Source organism: Triturus cristatus, chromosome 5_1 (genome assembly GCF_964204655.1).
Source record: "Triturus cristatus chromosome 5_1, aTriCri1.1, whole genome shotgun sequence".
Taxonomy (NCBI): Eukaryota; Metazoa; Chordata; class Amphibia; order Caudata; family Salamandridae; genus Triturus; species Triturus cristatus.
In genome coordinates this window covers 104,769,068-104,785,724 of record NC_140587.1, presented here as the reverse complement: position 1 = coordinate 104,785,724, position 16,657 = coordinate 104,769,068, and the positions used below count along the sequence as shown (strand labels likewise).

At 47.2% G+C, this 16,657-nt stretch overlaps 1 protein-coding gene across 6 annotated transcripts in view; it reads right to left on the bottom strand.

Annotated features, from left to right (window-relative positions):
• Positions 1-16,657, bottom strand: part of LOC146830324 (GTPase IMAP family member 9-like) — a 159,978-nt gene that overhangs the window by 9,397 nt on the left and 133,924 nt on the right. For all 6 annotated transcript variants that reach the window (XM_085604523.1, XM_085604525.1, XM_085604528.1 and 3 more), the window contains exons 3-4: positions 12,589-12,639; positions 11,608-11,643 (exon numbers count right to left, since the gene is read on the bottom strand). In XM_085604523.1, the coding sequence (XP_085460649.1) occupies positions 11,608-11,643; positions 12,589-12,639 (87 nt within the window). The remainder of the gene's footprint in view (positions 1-11,607; positions 11,644-12,588; positions 12,640-16,657) is intronic.

The window sequence follows — 16,657 nt, the reverse complement described above, 5'->3', positions numbered from 1 at the left end:
TCCACACATTGTCAATTCGCCGTAATAATTTGGCAGAATTTTTTTCCATATTCCGATTTTCAGGTCGCATGTTCATTTTATGTCAAAAGGCTTTTCGTTTCGGAAACAAGCCAAAATATATTTGTCACAAAACCGAGTGAGTTAGGGAGCAAAGTGTCTTTTTTGCCACTAAATGATGAATTCTTCCTACAAATCTGTGTTTTGGTCATAATTGGTTTCTTTTTTTGTCATGTCTTTATTGCTGTTTATTGCAAATTATTTGGGCGTTATTGCAATTTGATTTTCATGGCAGTGTTTATATTTGTTTTTCCACACGGATTTATTTGGTCACAAAAGGATTCGGCTTTGTAACCAATTGGTTAGCATTTATCGGAAATAATTTTGCTGATGTGTTAAATACATTTGCATCAACAGGCGTGTGGGATAGATGAAGGCAAATAACATAACAATTAATATATGACAATCATTTTGGGGCAGTTTTGGGATGGGCACTTAGCTATGTCCCATTCGAGTTCAGAAAGCTTAGAGATATTTTTAATCTTTTATAAACCTTATGTATGCCGCAGGTCTTGCTTGCCAAATAGCAACATATGGCCAGTTAGAGCAGAAGATGCAAGTATTGCCAACTTCGAAGCAAAAAGAGGAAAGCGTAAACTGCCTGACTAGCCTTGGCATAGGTAAGCCGAGGAAAGGCTTGGGGTTGACTAAGGTAGCTTTCCAGAGCAAGGCGAGAGGCTCAGGTCACCAGGATTTTAAAATGTATTTCCAGGGATTAACACAAAACTGGAATCCGCCTCTTTGCTGCCACCCTACCCACGGTAGGTTAGCAGCTTCTCTGGTAGGGAATGGGAGCACGCGGCACCATCCATTCCTCCTTGGTGTTGAATCAACTCTCCTCTTGAGGAGTTGGACCAATGCCCATCAGACCAATGTCCCCACTTTTCACCCGCTCAAGCAAGCAGCGTGTGTCGCACTGACTCGCGCAGCAGCAGGTCTCCAATTAAGACCAAAAGGCAAAGTAAGTAATCATTTCATTTTAATACACGCCGGTACTGTAGTGTGAAGCGAAGTATGTTGTTTAATGGTTTAAGTACGTGCCTGGAAAAGTGCACGGCTCATTTGTTGCCTGCATTTTTTTTAATGCAAATGACCTGCAGTACAATCCCGATTGCTGGGCTACCCGACAAATATTATTGTGTCTGCAACAAATAAAATAAGACGGTGGAGCCCGTCGAGGATGAGGGTGGAGGCGGGGGAGTGGGTGTGGCCTCCTACAAAACATGTGAGCACCTGGACTAAATATTTAACAAATTAAGTACTGCGTGCTTCATTGCGAGGGTGTACGTCCGCGAGCAGATTTGCCCACTTCCCCCTTCCTTCCATTCTCATGCTTGGTCACAGGGAGGGCTAGTGACCAGTGTGGAGCATTGATGAAAAGTGATACTACCCCCCTACTAACCGTCCCTCAGTCTGGGCCGCCACTGGCCTTAGCTCGCACCCACCCCGTACCCTCACCCTTTTCCCACCATCCCACCTGCTCTCTCTTCCTGCTACCACCTCACCCTTCCCCCTCCCCAAGATGCCAGCCCTTCCATACCTTCATCCTTCGGTGGGGGCCACCACGGCACGTCTGACTGCTGTGAGAAGGACGACTTGAGTGACCGCAGCGGTTTCATGTGACCACTTTCCCTCGTATTTCGCCTCCCCCCGCCTCTGACATAACACTGCCACATATTCCTGGTCACATGGCCACTGCCCAACTAGCTACAGGTATAGCAGACAGCCCACTGGTCAAGGGTGAGCCCTGTTTAGTGCCAACGGATCCATGGCACCTCCATGATCCACAAGATGCGGGCAAGGGCTTGTCGAGGGACTCACAGTGACGGAGGGCCGACGCTCTCCTTCTCTCCCTCGCCCCTTCTACCTACTCCAGGGGTCTTCAAACTTCAAACATGCATTGTGGGAACACTATGCTTGTGTACTTGAGGTACTAGGGATCGCACTTTTAGCATGCCTGCCATGACATATTTCCCTCTCCCTTTGCTTTTCACCCTCATTCTGTGCCAGAGTATATGAATTGACTGCCTGTCCTACTGTACACATTTCTGGTGCTCTGAATACTCCCACTGGTGCGCGTCAGTCCATGCAGTTCTCTGGCACCTCTGTTACTCCCTCTCTCCTCTTATACGCTCATGTTTCCCAGCTCTGGCCTTCAGGAGCTCTGTCCTATCTCTATCTTCGCTCGCCAGCGGTTGTGCACTTCGTCCCCCACTTATCTCTATACGTTTTAGAAGCTTGCGTACAACTGCCTTCCCTCAGGGATCCACGTATGTGGAGTCCTGGTCTATCCGGGGGTTTCCTTTTCCCACCACTGTGCAATCAAAATTACTTTGGAACGTTGGCTCTCTCCCGTTTGTAGTGGGGCCCATTCTATCCCATTCACAACATATAATAGGTTTTCCTGTAGACACGCAGACCAACGCTGACCAGATGGTCCATTAGTGGCACATTTATGGGAATTCCTGGTAAATTGCTGCCTCACCCGATAAGATTGTGAATTTGTGGTGTGGCCAACCTGCTTTAGAGATGCAACAATTATGTTTAATTTTTGTATGCAATGCCACTTGCAGAGTGACTGCAGAAACAAAACTGACATTTTAAATTGATCTGTCCATCAGTTCCTACCATTCTTTTTTCTAAATATTTAAATATAGAAATTTGAACAGGAGATGCAGCTTTGGGGTCCCGCGATACTGCTCTGTAGCCCCCTCATACCAATTTCAAGAAATTGTTCCAGGATGGATTTTAGGTGCGTGTGTATGTTTTTTAAACTCTCATGTTGATTTTACAAAGAGAACCTAAGTCACTGGCAATCAAGACTTTTGTTCAACATGGACAAGTGCTCCAAAATATATACTTGTATTAATTTCGAAACCGTTTCAATACCCTTAAAACACATTTCGCTATTCTTCGGTCAAATATTTCAAGGACCAAAATGGTTATTGGGAGGGGATGTCAGTGTGCCTAAACCTTGTGTGTGTTTTGACTGGTCATCCTCCAGGTCCTGCTAGGCAAGCTTCAGAGATAGTTGCACTGGTGACCCTTCTGCCTTTAGGAGCAGAATTGACATCCTGCATTTTGCGAGGCCAGGCTGACACTGATGGTAAAAAGAGGTGCAGCTGAAGCATGTGAGCGATTCAAACAAAGACACTTGGCCTGGTTACTAACAGCCGTGGCATGGACTGGGAACAAAACTATCTCCTTGAATGGAAATGCCACTTAATTACGTTTCTATGTAAAAAGACTTATATTGCTAAACGTGCACTTCTAGAAGTGTAACATGTGGATGGAGGCCAGAATTATCACTTTTCTGATGGCTGCAGCTAGTGTCATCGGACATGACTATAAAAGAACATTTCCACACGAGTCTGAATTTGTCATCATAGTTTGATAACACTTTCCAATTGCCACTCACTATTGACGTGCATATCCTAATTCTGCTCTTCTGTCGGGACCTCTGTTGTTAGTATAGTGCAACTGACGCTTTCCAAAGAGCCCACAGCATTAGAGAATCGAAAGAGTGTGCAGTGGCGGCTGGCAGGGAACAGGGGCGAGGAGGACGAGTGGCGGGACAGGGGGTCGAAATATTGAAAATGAACACTTTACCTCGCAGCACCGAGCCCGCCTCCGTCTCGTCTCTTTCGTTGCTGAAGAGTCCGGAAGCACACAGGAGCCCCGAAGCCAATCACAATGCTGCAATGCAGCGTTGTGATTGGTCTGCGTGCCATAGTTCGGCACTCAGACTGGGACAGGGAGCCTGTGCATGTTCCCCACCCAGGCTGTAATGTAGCCTGGGTGGTGAACATGCAAAGTGCGCAGGACTGTTTGGCTGGCCCCAGACAGCTGGCCAAGCAGTCCTGCACACTTAAGTGTGCAAACCACTCCTCTCCCTGAGCTATCAGCCCTGCCCCACCCTAACCCCGCCCAGCAGAAACGAAAAATACAATTATAATAAATGTATCATTTTATTTTTCCCTTTCACACTTCTTTGAGAGCAGTGGGGCGGAGCTCCTCCGCCTTAGCAGAAGAGCTGCCCCGGAGTGTATTTGCAAACTTCTATTTTGAAGCAATCCCTGTTCTTCCGCTTTGCGACTGACATTTCAAGCAATTGTATCTGACTTGAGCGAGACCTCTAGTAACAACTTGAGGAACTGCGCTTTGCAGCCCTTGCACTTTTGTTTGATTCCCTGGTGCTGCAGCTACATGTATTCACTGTGGGAAAAAATACCAGGATGCGACAGTCATCCTGAAATAGCTGTGCAGTTTCTCTTCTCCACTGTGGTCCACATCCTACTTCCCCCCCCAAAAAAGGAAATGCTTCATGGAGGAAGTCAGTCCATGGTAAATGTGATCTTGCAGAAGAGAATAGGTTTGTTTATTGCATTTATTTGAAGAAAACTTGGATCTAGGTGCACAGCAGTGCTGTATATAGTTTCTCACAATGTCAACATTGTGTGCCTTTTGCATAACTCGCTCAGCCATAGTGCATGTATACACCACGGAAGGGCTATGACACCACTGTGCTGTTCTGTGAGGATCTCTATAGCATAGTGCAACTAGCTTTCCACCTTCATCTCCATTGCACTCTTTTCTGTGAGGACCACTGTTGGTAGTATAGAGCAACTGCGGCTTTCCATCTCCATTGCACCCTCTTCGGTGAGATCCTATGTCGGCAGCGTAGAGCAACTGCTGCTTTCCATCTCCATTCCACCCTCTTCTGTGAGATCCTATGTCGGCAGCGTAGAGCAACTGCGGCTTTCCATCTCCATTGCACCCTCTTCGGTGAGATCCTATGTCGGCAGCGTAGAGCAACTGCTGCTTTCCATCTCCATTCCACCCTCTTCTGTGAGATCCTATGTCGGCAGCGTAGAGCAACTGCGGCTTTCCATCTCCATTGCACCCTCTTCGGTGAGATCCTATGTCGGCAGCGTAGAGCAACTGCTGCTTTCCATCTCCATTCCACCCTCTTCTGTGAGATCCTATGTCGGCAGCGTAGAGCAACTGCGGCTTTCCATCTCCATTGCACCCTCTTCTGTGAGATCCTCTGTCGGCAGTGTAGAGCAACTGCGGCTTCCCATCTCCATTGCACCCTCTTCTGTGAGATCCTCTGTCGGCAATTTCGAGCAACTGCGGCTTTCCATCTCCATTGCACCCTCTTCTGTGAGATCCACTGTTGGCAGTGTAGAGCAACTGCGGCTTTCCATCTCCATTCCACCCTCTTCTGTGAGATCCTCTGTCGGCAGTGTAGAGCAACTGCTGCTTTCCATCTCCATTCCACTCTCTTCTGTGAGATCCTCTGTCGGCAGTGTAAAGCAACTGTGGCTTTCCATCTCCATTCCACCCTCTTCTGTGAGATCCTCTTTCGGCAGTATAGAGCAACTGCGGCTTTCCATCTCCATTCCACCCTCTTCTGTGAGATCCTCTGTCGGCAGTGTAGAGCAACTACGGATTTCCATCTCCATTGCACCCTCTTCTGTGAGATCCTCTGTCAGCAGTGTAAAGCAACTGTGGCTTTCCATCTCCATTCCACCCTCTTCTGTGAGATCCTCTGTCGGCAGTGTAAAACAACTGTGGCTTTCCATCTCCATTCCACCCTATTCTGTGAGATCCTCTGTCGGCAGCGTAGAGCAACTGCGGCTTTCCATCTCCATTGCACCCTCTTCTGTGAGATCCTCTGTCAGTAGTAAAAGGCAACTGCGGCTTTCCATCTCTATTGTACTCATTTATGAGGAGCTCTGTGGGTAGTAGCATGGAACAAGTCTTCCATCTACATTGCACTCTTCTGTGGGGATCACTGTTGTAGTTTCGCAGAACTGGAGCTTTCCATATTCAGTGAGGACCTCTGCTGGTAGTATAAGGCAAGAGCAGTTTTCCATCTCACTGTACACTTTTGTGAGGACTTCTTCTGTTTACTCTTCTGTTTCCACGTCTATTGTGCTCATCTATGAGGATCGCTATAGGTAATACCGTGTGACAAGTCTGGATCCGATCACCGTCAATGACTACCCCTTTGTCAAAAACCCATGGGCTATCAAACCCCTTGGTGTCACAGAGCCTGCAACCTCCCAGCAGGAGCACCAGATTTACCAGTCAAAGCAGAACAGTCTCTCACCCCGAAGCGGAGTTCAATCCCAAGAATGCCGCTGCCCCACAGCTCCAGGAGAAGTCGCCATTCCAAAGCCTGGAACACCCCACCTCTGCAATAACAAGAATTTTTAATGGAAATAAAATAGTGACATCATAGTGGCTGAAAAAGATGAGCCGAGGATGAAAACCTAGAAAAAATAATTATATTTTCAGTCCTTCACAAACTTTCAAAAGGCATGTGGTCCCTAAATGCTTCGAGTGAAAACAAATAAGTGCTTCCAACTTTGGTTTTGTGAAGGTGTAAAGGTAACAAAGAAAATGTTTGTGAATCCTTGCGACCCAAAATGAAAAACATTACAAAGTTTACCGACAATGTCATCTATTGTAGGGCCTTGGAACAGCCTGTATCCCTAAAAATGACAGTGTCAAATTACTTCCTCTAGGGGTTTGCCTTTCTCTCAGTTCCTTTACTGGAAAATTGCCAGAGGGTTAAGACACTCGAGCCATTATTTGAAGCCAAATCTATTTCTAATTGGCTTTCATCAAAGAATGCAGGAAAAGTTAAATATTTTCTTAACTAGACATCCAGGTAAGAGATTTCTCTCTACAAAAAGTGTTCCAGGATATTTTAGACTATTGGACATGTCCAGCACTTTCTGGGAGATGTGCAGTGCTTTTAATGAGTCAGTCAACACAACTCTCAAAAGGGGGGTAAAATGTTCAGACTGATAGAAGCTCCAAATGAGTTTATTGGAGACAAGATAATGTCTGAACCCCTGCAAGGGGTTGGGGGGCAGGTCTAAGTTCAGAGCCCTTACAATTATGCACCATGTGGTTCTACCTGCCAGCCGCTGAGAGCTAGGTGAAGAAACACCCCAGTATATACACAATGAGAGAGGCGGCTATAATGTACTAAGAATGGAAAAGTACACCATTTTCTCAGCTGGGATATTCAATGGAGATTACCAAGATTATTTAGTAGTTTACTGGATTATGGTACACGATTATTCTGAATACTTATTAACTACATTGGATTACAAAAATACTCTAGTTACTTTACCTGCATTCAGTTACGCGAGTACATTCCATTACTGTAGAAGTGAAAGTCCCTGGCGCTATGTCCTCATGAAAACCTGCTCCTCATTTTTACTTCATGAAAGACCGGATATTGTTTGGGACCCAGGCGAAGCGTGTCACAAGTCTCCTGATCAGTGCACTACATCATCATGGCATGTTCCTCATCTAGTCTGAGCAGTCCTCAAGCCATGGAGCACCCTATACTGCCTTTGGGGGTCACCAACACCCTTGATGGAATAACTGGCCTTGCCGACATCCACTGTGTGGCTAGTAACATGCGAGGCCTTTTAGGCGCCGAAATTGCTTTATCAACCTGGCCTAACAAATGGCACTTAGATTAATCGCTACGCACTAGACAGCGGGCGTGCTGCCCAGCATGGGGCACTGGCAAGCGTCGACTCTTAAGTGGTGTAGGTTGAAGCCATAGTGCTCCGACAGGAAGAAGCGCGAGGGCTGGGGAGGCGGCCCATTGCGGCGAGCTGGGAAGATCTATGCACCGCCCTTCAGGGATCAGGAGACAGCTCCACCACATCAGACTGATCAGTCACATGCCATGCTAGTTGACTGAAGTTACACCTGGAGTATAGGTCCCTCTCCCTCCCTGTCCTCTCTCACTATCCTATCCTCCACATAGGTGGGGCACAGCGGTGCCATGGGTCTGAGGCTGGTATGGCACCCATCCTGCTCTGGCGGATCCCAGAGGTGGCCTACGTGCTGCGTCTGTATGATGCATGGTTCTCTTCTATTGTCTGCGACTGGACCGGCTCAGAGTTAAATTCCCTGACTTTATGGGACATGCTTTTCCTGATATGACTTCTATGTCTAGAAAGATATGGGGCCCTATAATACCCATCAGGAAAGCTCCTTCTCCAGGAGAACTGAGCTCAAAGCATGTCTACAAAGAGAATAAATCCTTTTACTCATCATCATTTCCCATTTCTTTAGCTCTCCAGCTGCATGGTGACGATGGCTATTTTGCTTCTTTTTCTTCGTGTTGCTCAATATGTTTTACTGTCATCCCTCCCATGTATGATTGGCATTTATACCACCTTACTCCCTGAGGTATATATGTATAAGGAAGGTAATATATGTAGATTTAAGTTGTATTTAATAAACTCCGACTTTCAAGTGTTACTGTACTTTAAGTCAATTTATTTGTTGTTTTTATATTTTTTTGTAACTCAATAGTGAAACAATTGTCAATAGTTATGATCAAAGATTTACTTTTTTATGCAGTCACCTATATACATGTTAATCATAGAATAATATAACCATAAGTAATAAGTACAATTGTTAAGCAGAACTAACGAATTTCTATATATTTATAAACTTAAATATTATACATGTTTATACAAAGCAATACACATATGTAGGTACACATCTATAGTCCAAATAAATGCTTATATACAGAGGGGTATGCTGTATATATCTGTTTGAGTGTAGTAGGTATGTGGGGAAGAGCCAATTATTGAGTAGTCTTCTGAAGATAAGGTGTTAATCCGTGAATCTTATGTTCGGGGGTAAAGAGTTCCATAAATTGGCTGTTAGAACAGAGAAGGATGTGGCACCTATGGGTTTTTCCTTGTATGGTGGGAATTTGAGGCCAGGTGCCAATCTAGAGTGGAGGTTCCTTTGTTAAATGTATTTGGTGATTTTATTCCTGATGAGGAGCGATCCTGTTCCATGGATCACTTTGTGGGTGATACAAAGCAGCTTGAAATTTGATCTTTAAGCAACGGGTAACCAATGTGGGGCCTTCAAGGCCGGGGAAATGGGGGCTTATGGCTTTATATGTAACAGTAGTCTGGCAGCAGAGTTCTGAATCCGTTGTAGACTTTCCATAGTCGTTAAAGTTGATCTGTGGAAGAGGCTATTGGCGTATTCGAGTTTAGACTGAACAAGAGAGATGGTAGCCTGGACTTTGTGTGGAAATCCCAGGTGGGGGAAGATGCATCACAGAGTTTTTATAGTAATAAAACTTGATCTTGCTAGTTTGTCTACTTGGGCATTCAGTGATAGCTTGGAGTCTATGGTCATTCCGAGGTTTCTTCTTCCTTAGATACTTTAGGTGGTGTTCCCAGATCGTCAGGACAGGCGGTGAGTGGGTCATAGTTTTTCCAATCACTACTTGTGAGCATTTCCATTTTGGAAGCATTCAATTTCAGATGGATCCATGTCATCCACTGATCACGGCTCTGAGACAACTGAAAATTGGTGAGTTTCCAGTTTCTTTAGGGCATTTCAGTTGAAGGAGTATTTGTGTGTCATATGCATAGTTATAGCATTTGAGGTGAAATTGATCAGTGCTGGTAATGACTTCATGTAAATGTTGAAAAGCATGGGTGAGATGATATACCCTTGAGGCAACCCTGCATTTGTGAAGTACAGTTTGGATGAGAAAGGGTGGGTATGGATGACATTAGTTCTGTTTTGAAGGTAGGATGTGATCAGTCAGGAGAAGTCCCCTCTATGCCGGCTTTATGGTCAACCGTGTCAAATGCAGCCGAGAGGTCCAAGAGAAGTAGTCCAGCAACCCCGTTCTGGTCAATTATGTTCTAAAGGTCATCCCAGATGGCAAGGAGGGCAGACTTTGTGCCTCTTCCTGGACAGAATCCTGTTTGGAACTCTGAAAGTATGGAATTATCTTCAATGAATCCTGACATCTGGGTGAATGCAGCTCTTTCTATCGGTATGCCCAGGTAAGGTCCATTTGTAATTTGTCTGTAGTTGTCGGGTTAAGCGGGTCAGGTTTTTTTCTTTAGTAATGGGCGTATGTATGACTTTTGGAGATTCTCTGGAAATATTTCCATATTTAAGGAATTGTTGATGATTCTCCTTACTACTGTGTCAGCAGAGGTAGTTAGAAGAATTTTCTTGAAGTTTTGTGGTGGACACGGGTCAGAAGGGCTATCGGCAGGGCTGGTTGCTTTGACCAGGTCAATAAATTCATCATGTGATATTTGTTGGAAGGAACGGAGAGGCTGGGTTAGCATACTTTTGGAGTGTTTTTTTTTAAAAAGGGTCGGTGCTGGTGTTTTTTCTTTGTTTTAAATAGGAGTCCAGTGTGTCTGCTTTGGTTGTGTAAGGAATGGCCAATTTGTCTGTGAAATCCTGAGTAATGAGATGAGCTCCTTCTAGGCAATTTGGTTTATAAAATTCAGTGAGAATTTTACAATAATGATAATTTGCACATTTAGCATTTTGAATTCTGTGTGAATAGTAACTTTTCTTAGCTTTTTTGTTCACTGACTTTTATATAATCAGTTAAGTTTCTGTAGGCGAAGTTTGTCTTGATTGGTGTTTGTTTTGAGCCAGGTTCGTTGCAGCTTTCTAATTTGCTGTTTTATCTCTTTTATCTTTGTAATTCTCCAAGGTGCCTTCTTTCTTTTGTTTTATTGTGTTGTTCTTAGTGGTATCACCCTCCTGGGTGTATGAAATCCGTAAAGTTAGCAGGGTTCTCCATAAACTTAACTGTAGTTTGAGATTGCTGAGTTCCCTTTACTGCATGTCCCCTGCACTGCTCCTTTACGACCCCCCTCCTCAGGAACTGATTCTAAAGCCAAGTGCACTGCAGGGCTTTCAATAATCATTCTTAAGAAGGCCTGTTTTATGCTCTTGCTGAAACTAGAGTAGGTCACGGTGTGTCATAAAAAAGAACATATAGAGACCTTGGACCGGGGGCCTGGCAAATAGTGCCCCACCCTGTAACCCATGCTTTATGCGGACCTGAAACTATCAACATTAGACATGTGACAAGTCCGCACCACATGTTTGACATGGAGATGGGACTGCCTGAATGAATAAATATACACAGCATGGATTGGTTCCCCTCAAAAGTCTACTTGTGAAACCCACTGAGGAGACAGACTTGCATGCTGAGAACCTGCTATGCACTGCTGAGTCTGAAAGAGACTGGAGACAACGCTCAGTAACCAAATAACGCTCAGCAGCCACGCCCACTCCAAGCTGATCACCTGATTGGGTTCTTCACAGACGAACTGAAGGGCACAGGGACAATGTGTGACTCTGTGATAGGCACTATAGGTGGTGGCCGACACCTTTGTGAGCCCCATGAATCTCACAGGTGCAATGCCGGTATGTGGCCCAACAAGTGGCACCTGAGTGGTGCCTGTCACTGTTGTGGCTCCATATTCCTAACATGATGATTGCAAGCTCCATAGAAGACACTGTCTGCCCTGCATGCCTGCGACCGTCGAGATCAGTGCCACCAACCCAGCACAAGTGCCGGGGCCAACTCAAAATCTACTAGACTAAACACACGATTAAAGGACAGGGTACAGCCACCTGCAGAGATCTCTGCCTCTCTATAGCCAGCAAATGAAGACACTGTAATGAAGAGGAAGAGGGGAAAACGTAGCTTACCTGAAACTCTAGGCATAGTTCCCCTCCGGATGCGACCTGGAAGAGAAATAAAGGATATTCAAATAGAAAAAGGACAAAAGAAACAGAGAAAAGACAGAACTTCTCTTCTCTGGCCAGGAAAGGGAACTGGAAGCAGGAAGGGAGAGGGAAAAAAGAAAGGGTTTAGCCTGAGGAGGGAGAGACACACTGGAATGAGAACGCTGATAGAGGAAGGACGACCGGGCAAGAGTACAGCCCCAAGACAAGGGATGTAGCACCGGGGAGACTGCAGGACCAAGTGGGGGCATTCGCCAGAGCCGCAGGGCCTTCCTTGGGCAGGACAGATCGCAGAGGCCCCTGCCCTTCTCTGCCATGCTCCTGGAGGGGCGTGGCTCTCACAGGTGGGTGCCTTAAGCGGCTGGTGGTGGTGGGGAGGGGCCTAAAGCATGATTAACGCTAAAAGCCCTAACCTAGGGTATGGAGACTATTTTTATTAAATAGATTATATACATTTTTGATAGGTGTGAAAAGGGGCCAGTTGACATATGGAAAGATGACCCATAAAATGATAAAGACACTGCTTGAGTAAAAGTGAGAAAACATTTGTATGCCTGTATGTGAATTTTCATTTTTCGTGGGCATCCTTTCACTAATTTTCCTTGTAATTAAATTCACTTTATTTTACGTCAATTACTCTGATGTTCAGGGGATTAAAAGTTATCAGCAAGAAAGATTCCTAAGAAGTTGACTCAGGAACTTGGAAATCAAAGAGGCAGAGAAGCAAACCTTAACCCCAGACTAAAGATATTTCTAAACAAGGGGTAGCTAAAAAAACAATTGTTCCCAAAAGCACGGAAGTTATCCAGAAGTTGATAAGGGAGACAGCCAATGGAAAAACAAAGTGATAGAGAAATCTAACGAAGACTCATACACCGACTGTAGTTATAGAAAGTAGACGGGAATAGTTAAGTGCGATTAAAACACCATATACAGTAAACTTACCTCTGTTAAATTTTCTTTTACCAAGGGTCACTGGTCTGGCAGCGGCAACACCTAAAAAAGGAAAAGAAGCATAAAGAAAGCCTCAAGACACCAGCGAACCCCTAGGATATACAAAACCAAACTGGGACCATCAGAAAAAAAAATAGAAAAACAAAAGGTTGCAATAAAGGAAACGTGAAACCTAATTCCTAATTGAATCAGATTCTTTCCCACAACGAACATTACTCCGCCTACATGTGGTGTCAGAAGTGGGATAAAGGCACTGATACAAGATGGAGAACATTATCCACCGTTTAGCAGAAGGGCAAAGGACGCTTGAATGGGCTTTGGAGCGGTACATTAAAAGAGCTAAGACTGAGCGGTGAGTTTTTCAAGACACCTTAAAGAATCAAACAGGTCAGTTACACAAGGTTTCTAAGAGAAACAGCAGATGCCATATGGTTAGGTTAAAGTAAGAGACTAGTAGTCCCCTGTAGGACCAACAATTTTGCTACAAATGTTTACTCCTAGGAGGATCCTGAGGCAGCTTTAATCAACTTGGATACAGACGCGTGAGCGAACCGTTGGCCCACAGGTTGCTAGCCAGATTATGTTGCCCCTTTATTGATGGGTGAAGCCAAGTCTGCATACCTAGTGGCCAAACCTACAGGAAGCTGTACATATGCAGACATTAAAAGTGTGATTGTGGACAGACTGGGTACAGATGAAGAGGCCTTTTTCCTTAGTTTCCGTAAAGAGAAGGGGTCTCCAAGGCATTCTCCTAGGAATTATTTATGGAACTTAAGAATGCTGAAGACAGGTGTCTTAAACCTCATGCAGCCTCAAATGAAACAATAATGGTCAAAACATACCTAGAACAATATTTGGAGGCACCCCCCCCACCACTCATAACAGGTTGAGAAAACATCTCAGTCTAAGCTTAGAACTGCCAAGGTCTGCACCAAACCCTCTGCCGCTGACAGCATCAGCCTGCTCACACCCACAAACATAAACCCCCAAATCTGCTCATCCTGTGGGACACTCTCACAACTCAGGCCACAATCTCCATCATGAGCACTGTGCACTCGGGAGCACCCACAAACCCCAGTCCCCTCCCCAAGAAAGTCCTGAACAACTTCAGCACCTCGGCCTTCTTTCCCAAGGACTGAAAACACGCTGAAGTTAGGCACCTCCTGAAGAAACCATCCCCCGACCCAACAGAACCAAAGAACTTCCGGCTCATATCCCAGCTCCACTTTCCAGCAAAGGTCCTCGAGAAGGCAATCAACCAGAAACTCACCAAAAACCTGGAACACAACGACCTCCTGGACCCCTCAATCTGGATTTCGTGCCAACCACAGTACCAAGACAGCCCTGTTCGCAGCCACCGACGACATCAGTACCCTTCTGGACTGTGGCGAGATGGCCGCCCTCATCCTCCTGGACCTGTCAGCCACCTTCAACACAGTCAATCAATCAACCAATCAATCATGGGATTTAAAAAGCGCGCTACCCACCCGTCAGGGTTTCAATGCGCTGTGGGGGTGGGGTGGGGTAGGCAGCTCCGGTTCGGTCGAAGAGCAAGGTCTTGAGGTCCTTCCTGAAGGCGTGCAGGTTCGGGAAGCATCTCATGTTGACTGGGAGCTCGTTCCAGGTCTTAGCTACGATGTAGGAGAAGGACCTACCCCCTGCTCTGCTTCTGCAGATGCAGGGGGTATCGGCCAGGGCAAGGTCGGCGGATCGGAGGTTCCTTTTGGGTGGGTGGAAGCAGACTCTCTCGTTGAGGTATATGGGTCTGATGTTGTGGAGGGACTTGTAGGTGTGTGTGAGAAGCTTGAAAGTTATTCTCTTCTTGACGGGGAGCCAGTGTAGGTCTTAAAGGTGTTGAGACATGTGTTTGTGCCGTGGGGTCCTGATGACGAATCTGGCTGCGGCATTCTGGATGGTTTGGAGCCTGTGTAGAGGGTCCTGTCGATGCCGGCGTAGAGGGCGTTTCCATAGTCCAGTCTGCTGGTTATGAGTGCGTGGGTGATGGTTTTTCTGTGTTTGGGGGGTATCCATTTGAAGGTCTTTCGGAGGATGTGGAGGCAGTTGAAACCAGTGGGGGCAACGACGTTGATCTGGCGGGTCATGGTGAGGGAGGAGTCATGGATGATGCCAAGGTTATGAGCGTGGTTTCTCAGGGTGGGAGGACTCCCGAGGGCGGAGGGCCACCATGTGTCGTCCCAGGCGGAGGTCGAGGGTCCCAGGATGAGGACCTTGGTTTTCTCTGAGTTGAGCTTCAGGCAGCTATCCTTCATCCAGGCCGCGACATCCTTCATTCCTTCCTGGAAGCTGAGCCTTGTGTCTTCGGGGTCCTTCGTGAGGGAGAGGATGAGCTGGGTGTCATCGGCGTATGATACTATGCTGAGCCCATCCTGTCTGACGATGGTGGCGAGGGGGGCCATGTAGATGTTGAAGAGCGTGGGGCCGAGCGATGATCCCTGTGGTACACCGCAGTTGATCTCTGTGGGTTCGGAGAGGAAGGGGGGATTCTGATCCTCAGGGTTCTGCTGGAGAGAAAGGAACGGATCCAGTTGAGGGCGGTTCCTTGTACCCCAACGTCGGGCAGTCTGGCTGTGAGGTTGTGATGTGAGACGGTGTTGAAAGCCGCAGAGAGGTCTAGTAGGATGAGGGCTGCAGTGTGTCCCTGGTCGAGTAGCATGCGGATGTCGTTAGTGGTGGCGAGGAGGGCGGTCTCGGTGCTGTGGTTGCTGCGGAATCCGGACTGGGAGGCGTCTACGATGGAGTTCTCTTCGATGAATACAGTCAGCTGGGCATTTACGAGTCTGTCGGTGACTTTGGCGGTGAAAGGGAGCAGAGAGATGGGCCAGTAGTTCTTCAGGTCCGTTGGGTCGGCCGTGGGCTTCTTAAGAAGGGGCTTTACTTCCGCCTGCTTCCAGTTATCAGGAATGATGCCAGATTGGAGGGTGGCGATGATGGTCCATTCTAGTTCAGGGGCAAAGATGGTGGCGGCCCCGTGGTAGATGTGAGGTGAGCAGGGGTCCGTGGTGGCTTCTGATCGGGTTTTCATCATGGTCGTGGTGATGAGTTCCACCGTGGCAGGTGGTGATGGTCGGCTGGTAGTCATCGGACAGGGAAGGGGTGGTGAACGGCGAATGGTTGCTGAAGTGGTCGTAGAGGGCCTTGATTTTCAAATGGAAGTAGGAGCTGAGCTTGTTGCAGAGTTCCTGGGATGGTGAGACGTCCGTGGCCTTGCTGGGGGGTTTGGTGAATTGCTGTATGACGTTGAAGAGTTCTTTGGCGTTGGTTGCGTTGGTGTCGATTTTGTTCTTGATGAAGGTCCGTTTGGTATCCCTTATGAGCTGGTGGTACTCCTTCAGGGCGCTCCTGTGGTTGTTCAGGTCCTCTGTGGATTTCCAGCTTTGCCATTTTTACTCGAGGAGTCTGCAGGTGCGCCTGGCAACTTGGAGTTTGGTGGTGAACTAGGCAGCCTTCAGGGTGCGTTGTTTGGCAGAGTGGCGGAGGGGGGCGATCTTGTCGGCGCATCTGGAGATCCAGCGGTGAAGTTCTCTGGCTGCGGAGTTGGCATTGGTCGTGGTGATGGGGGGGGGGGTCTAGGAGGAAGGTGGTGTTGAGGTGCTCCTATGTGATTTTGCTCCAGTTCCTTCGTGGCGGGCGGGAGGCCGGTTTGGGTGCAGTGGCGGTGTTGAAGGTAAAATGTACGCACTGGTGGTTCGTCCAGGAGGGCTGCGTGGTGTGGCTGAAGTGGACGTTAGACCCTCCTGCGAAGATGGGGTCGAGGGTGTGTCCTGCTCTGTGCGTGGAGGTGTTGACGACCTGCTTCAGTCGATTTTGGAGAGGTTGTCGAGGAGGGCGGTGAAGTCGGGGTCGCTTTGGTTGTTGAGGTGGAAATTCAGGTCTCCGAGTAGGATGTAGTCCGTGGAGGTGATTGCATGGGGTTCGACAAGGTCGGAGATCACTGTTGTGGCCAGGGAGCAGGGTCCCGGGGGTCTGTACGCCAGGGTGCCGCATAGCGTGGTCCTGGGGGAGGTCTGGATCTGGAAGTGGAGGTGTTCTGGGTTGGAGT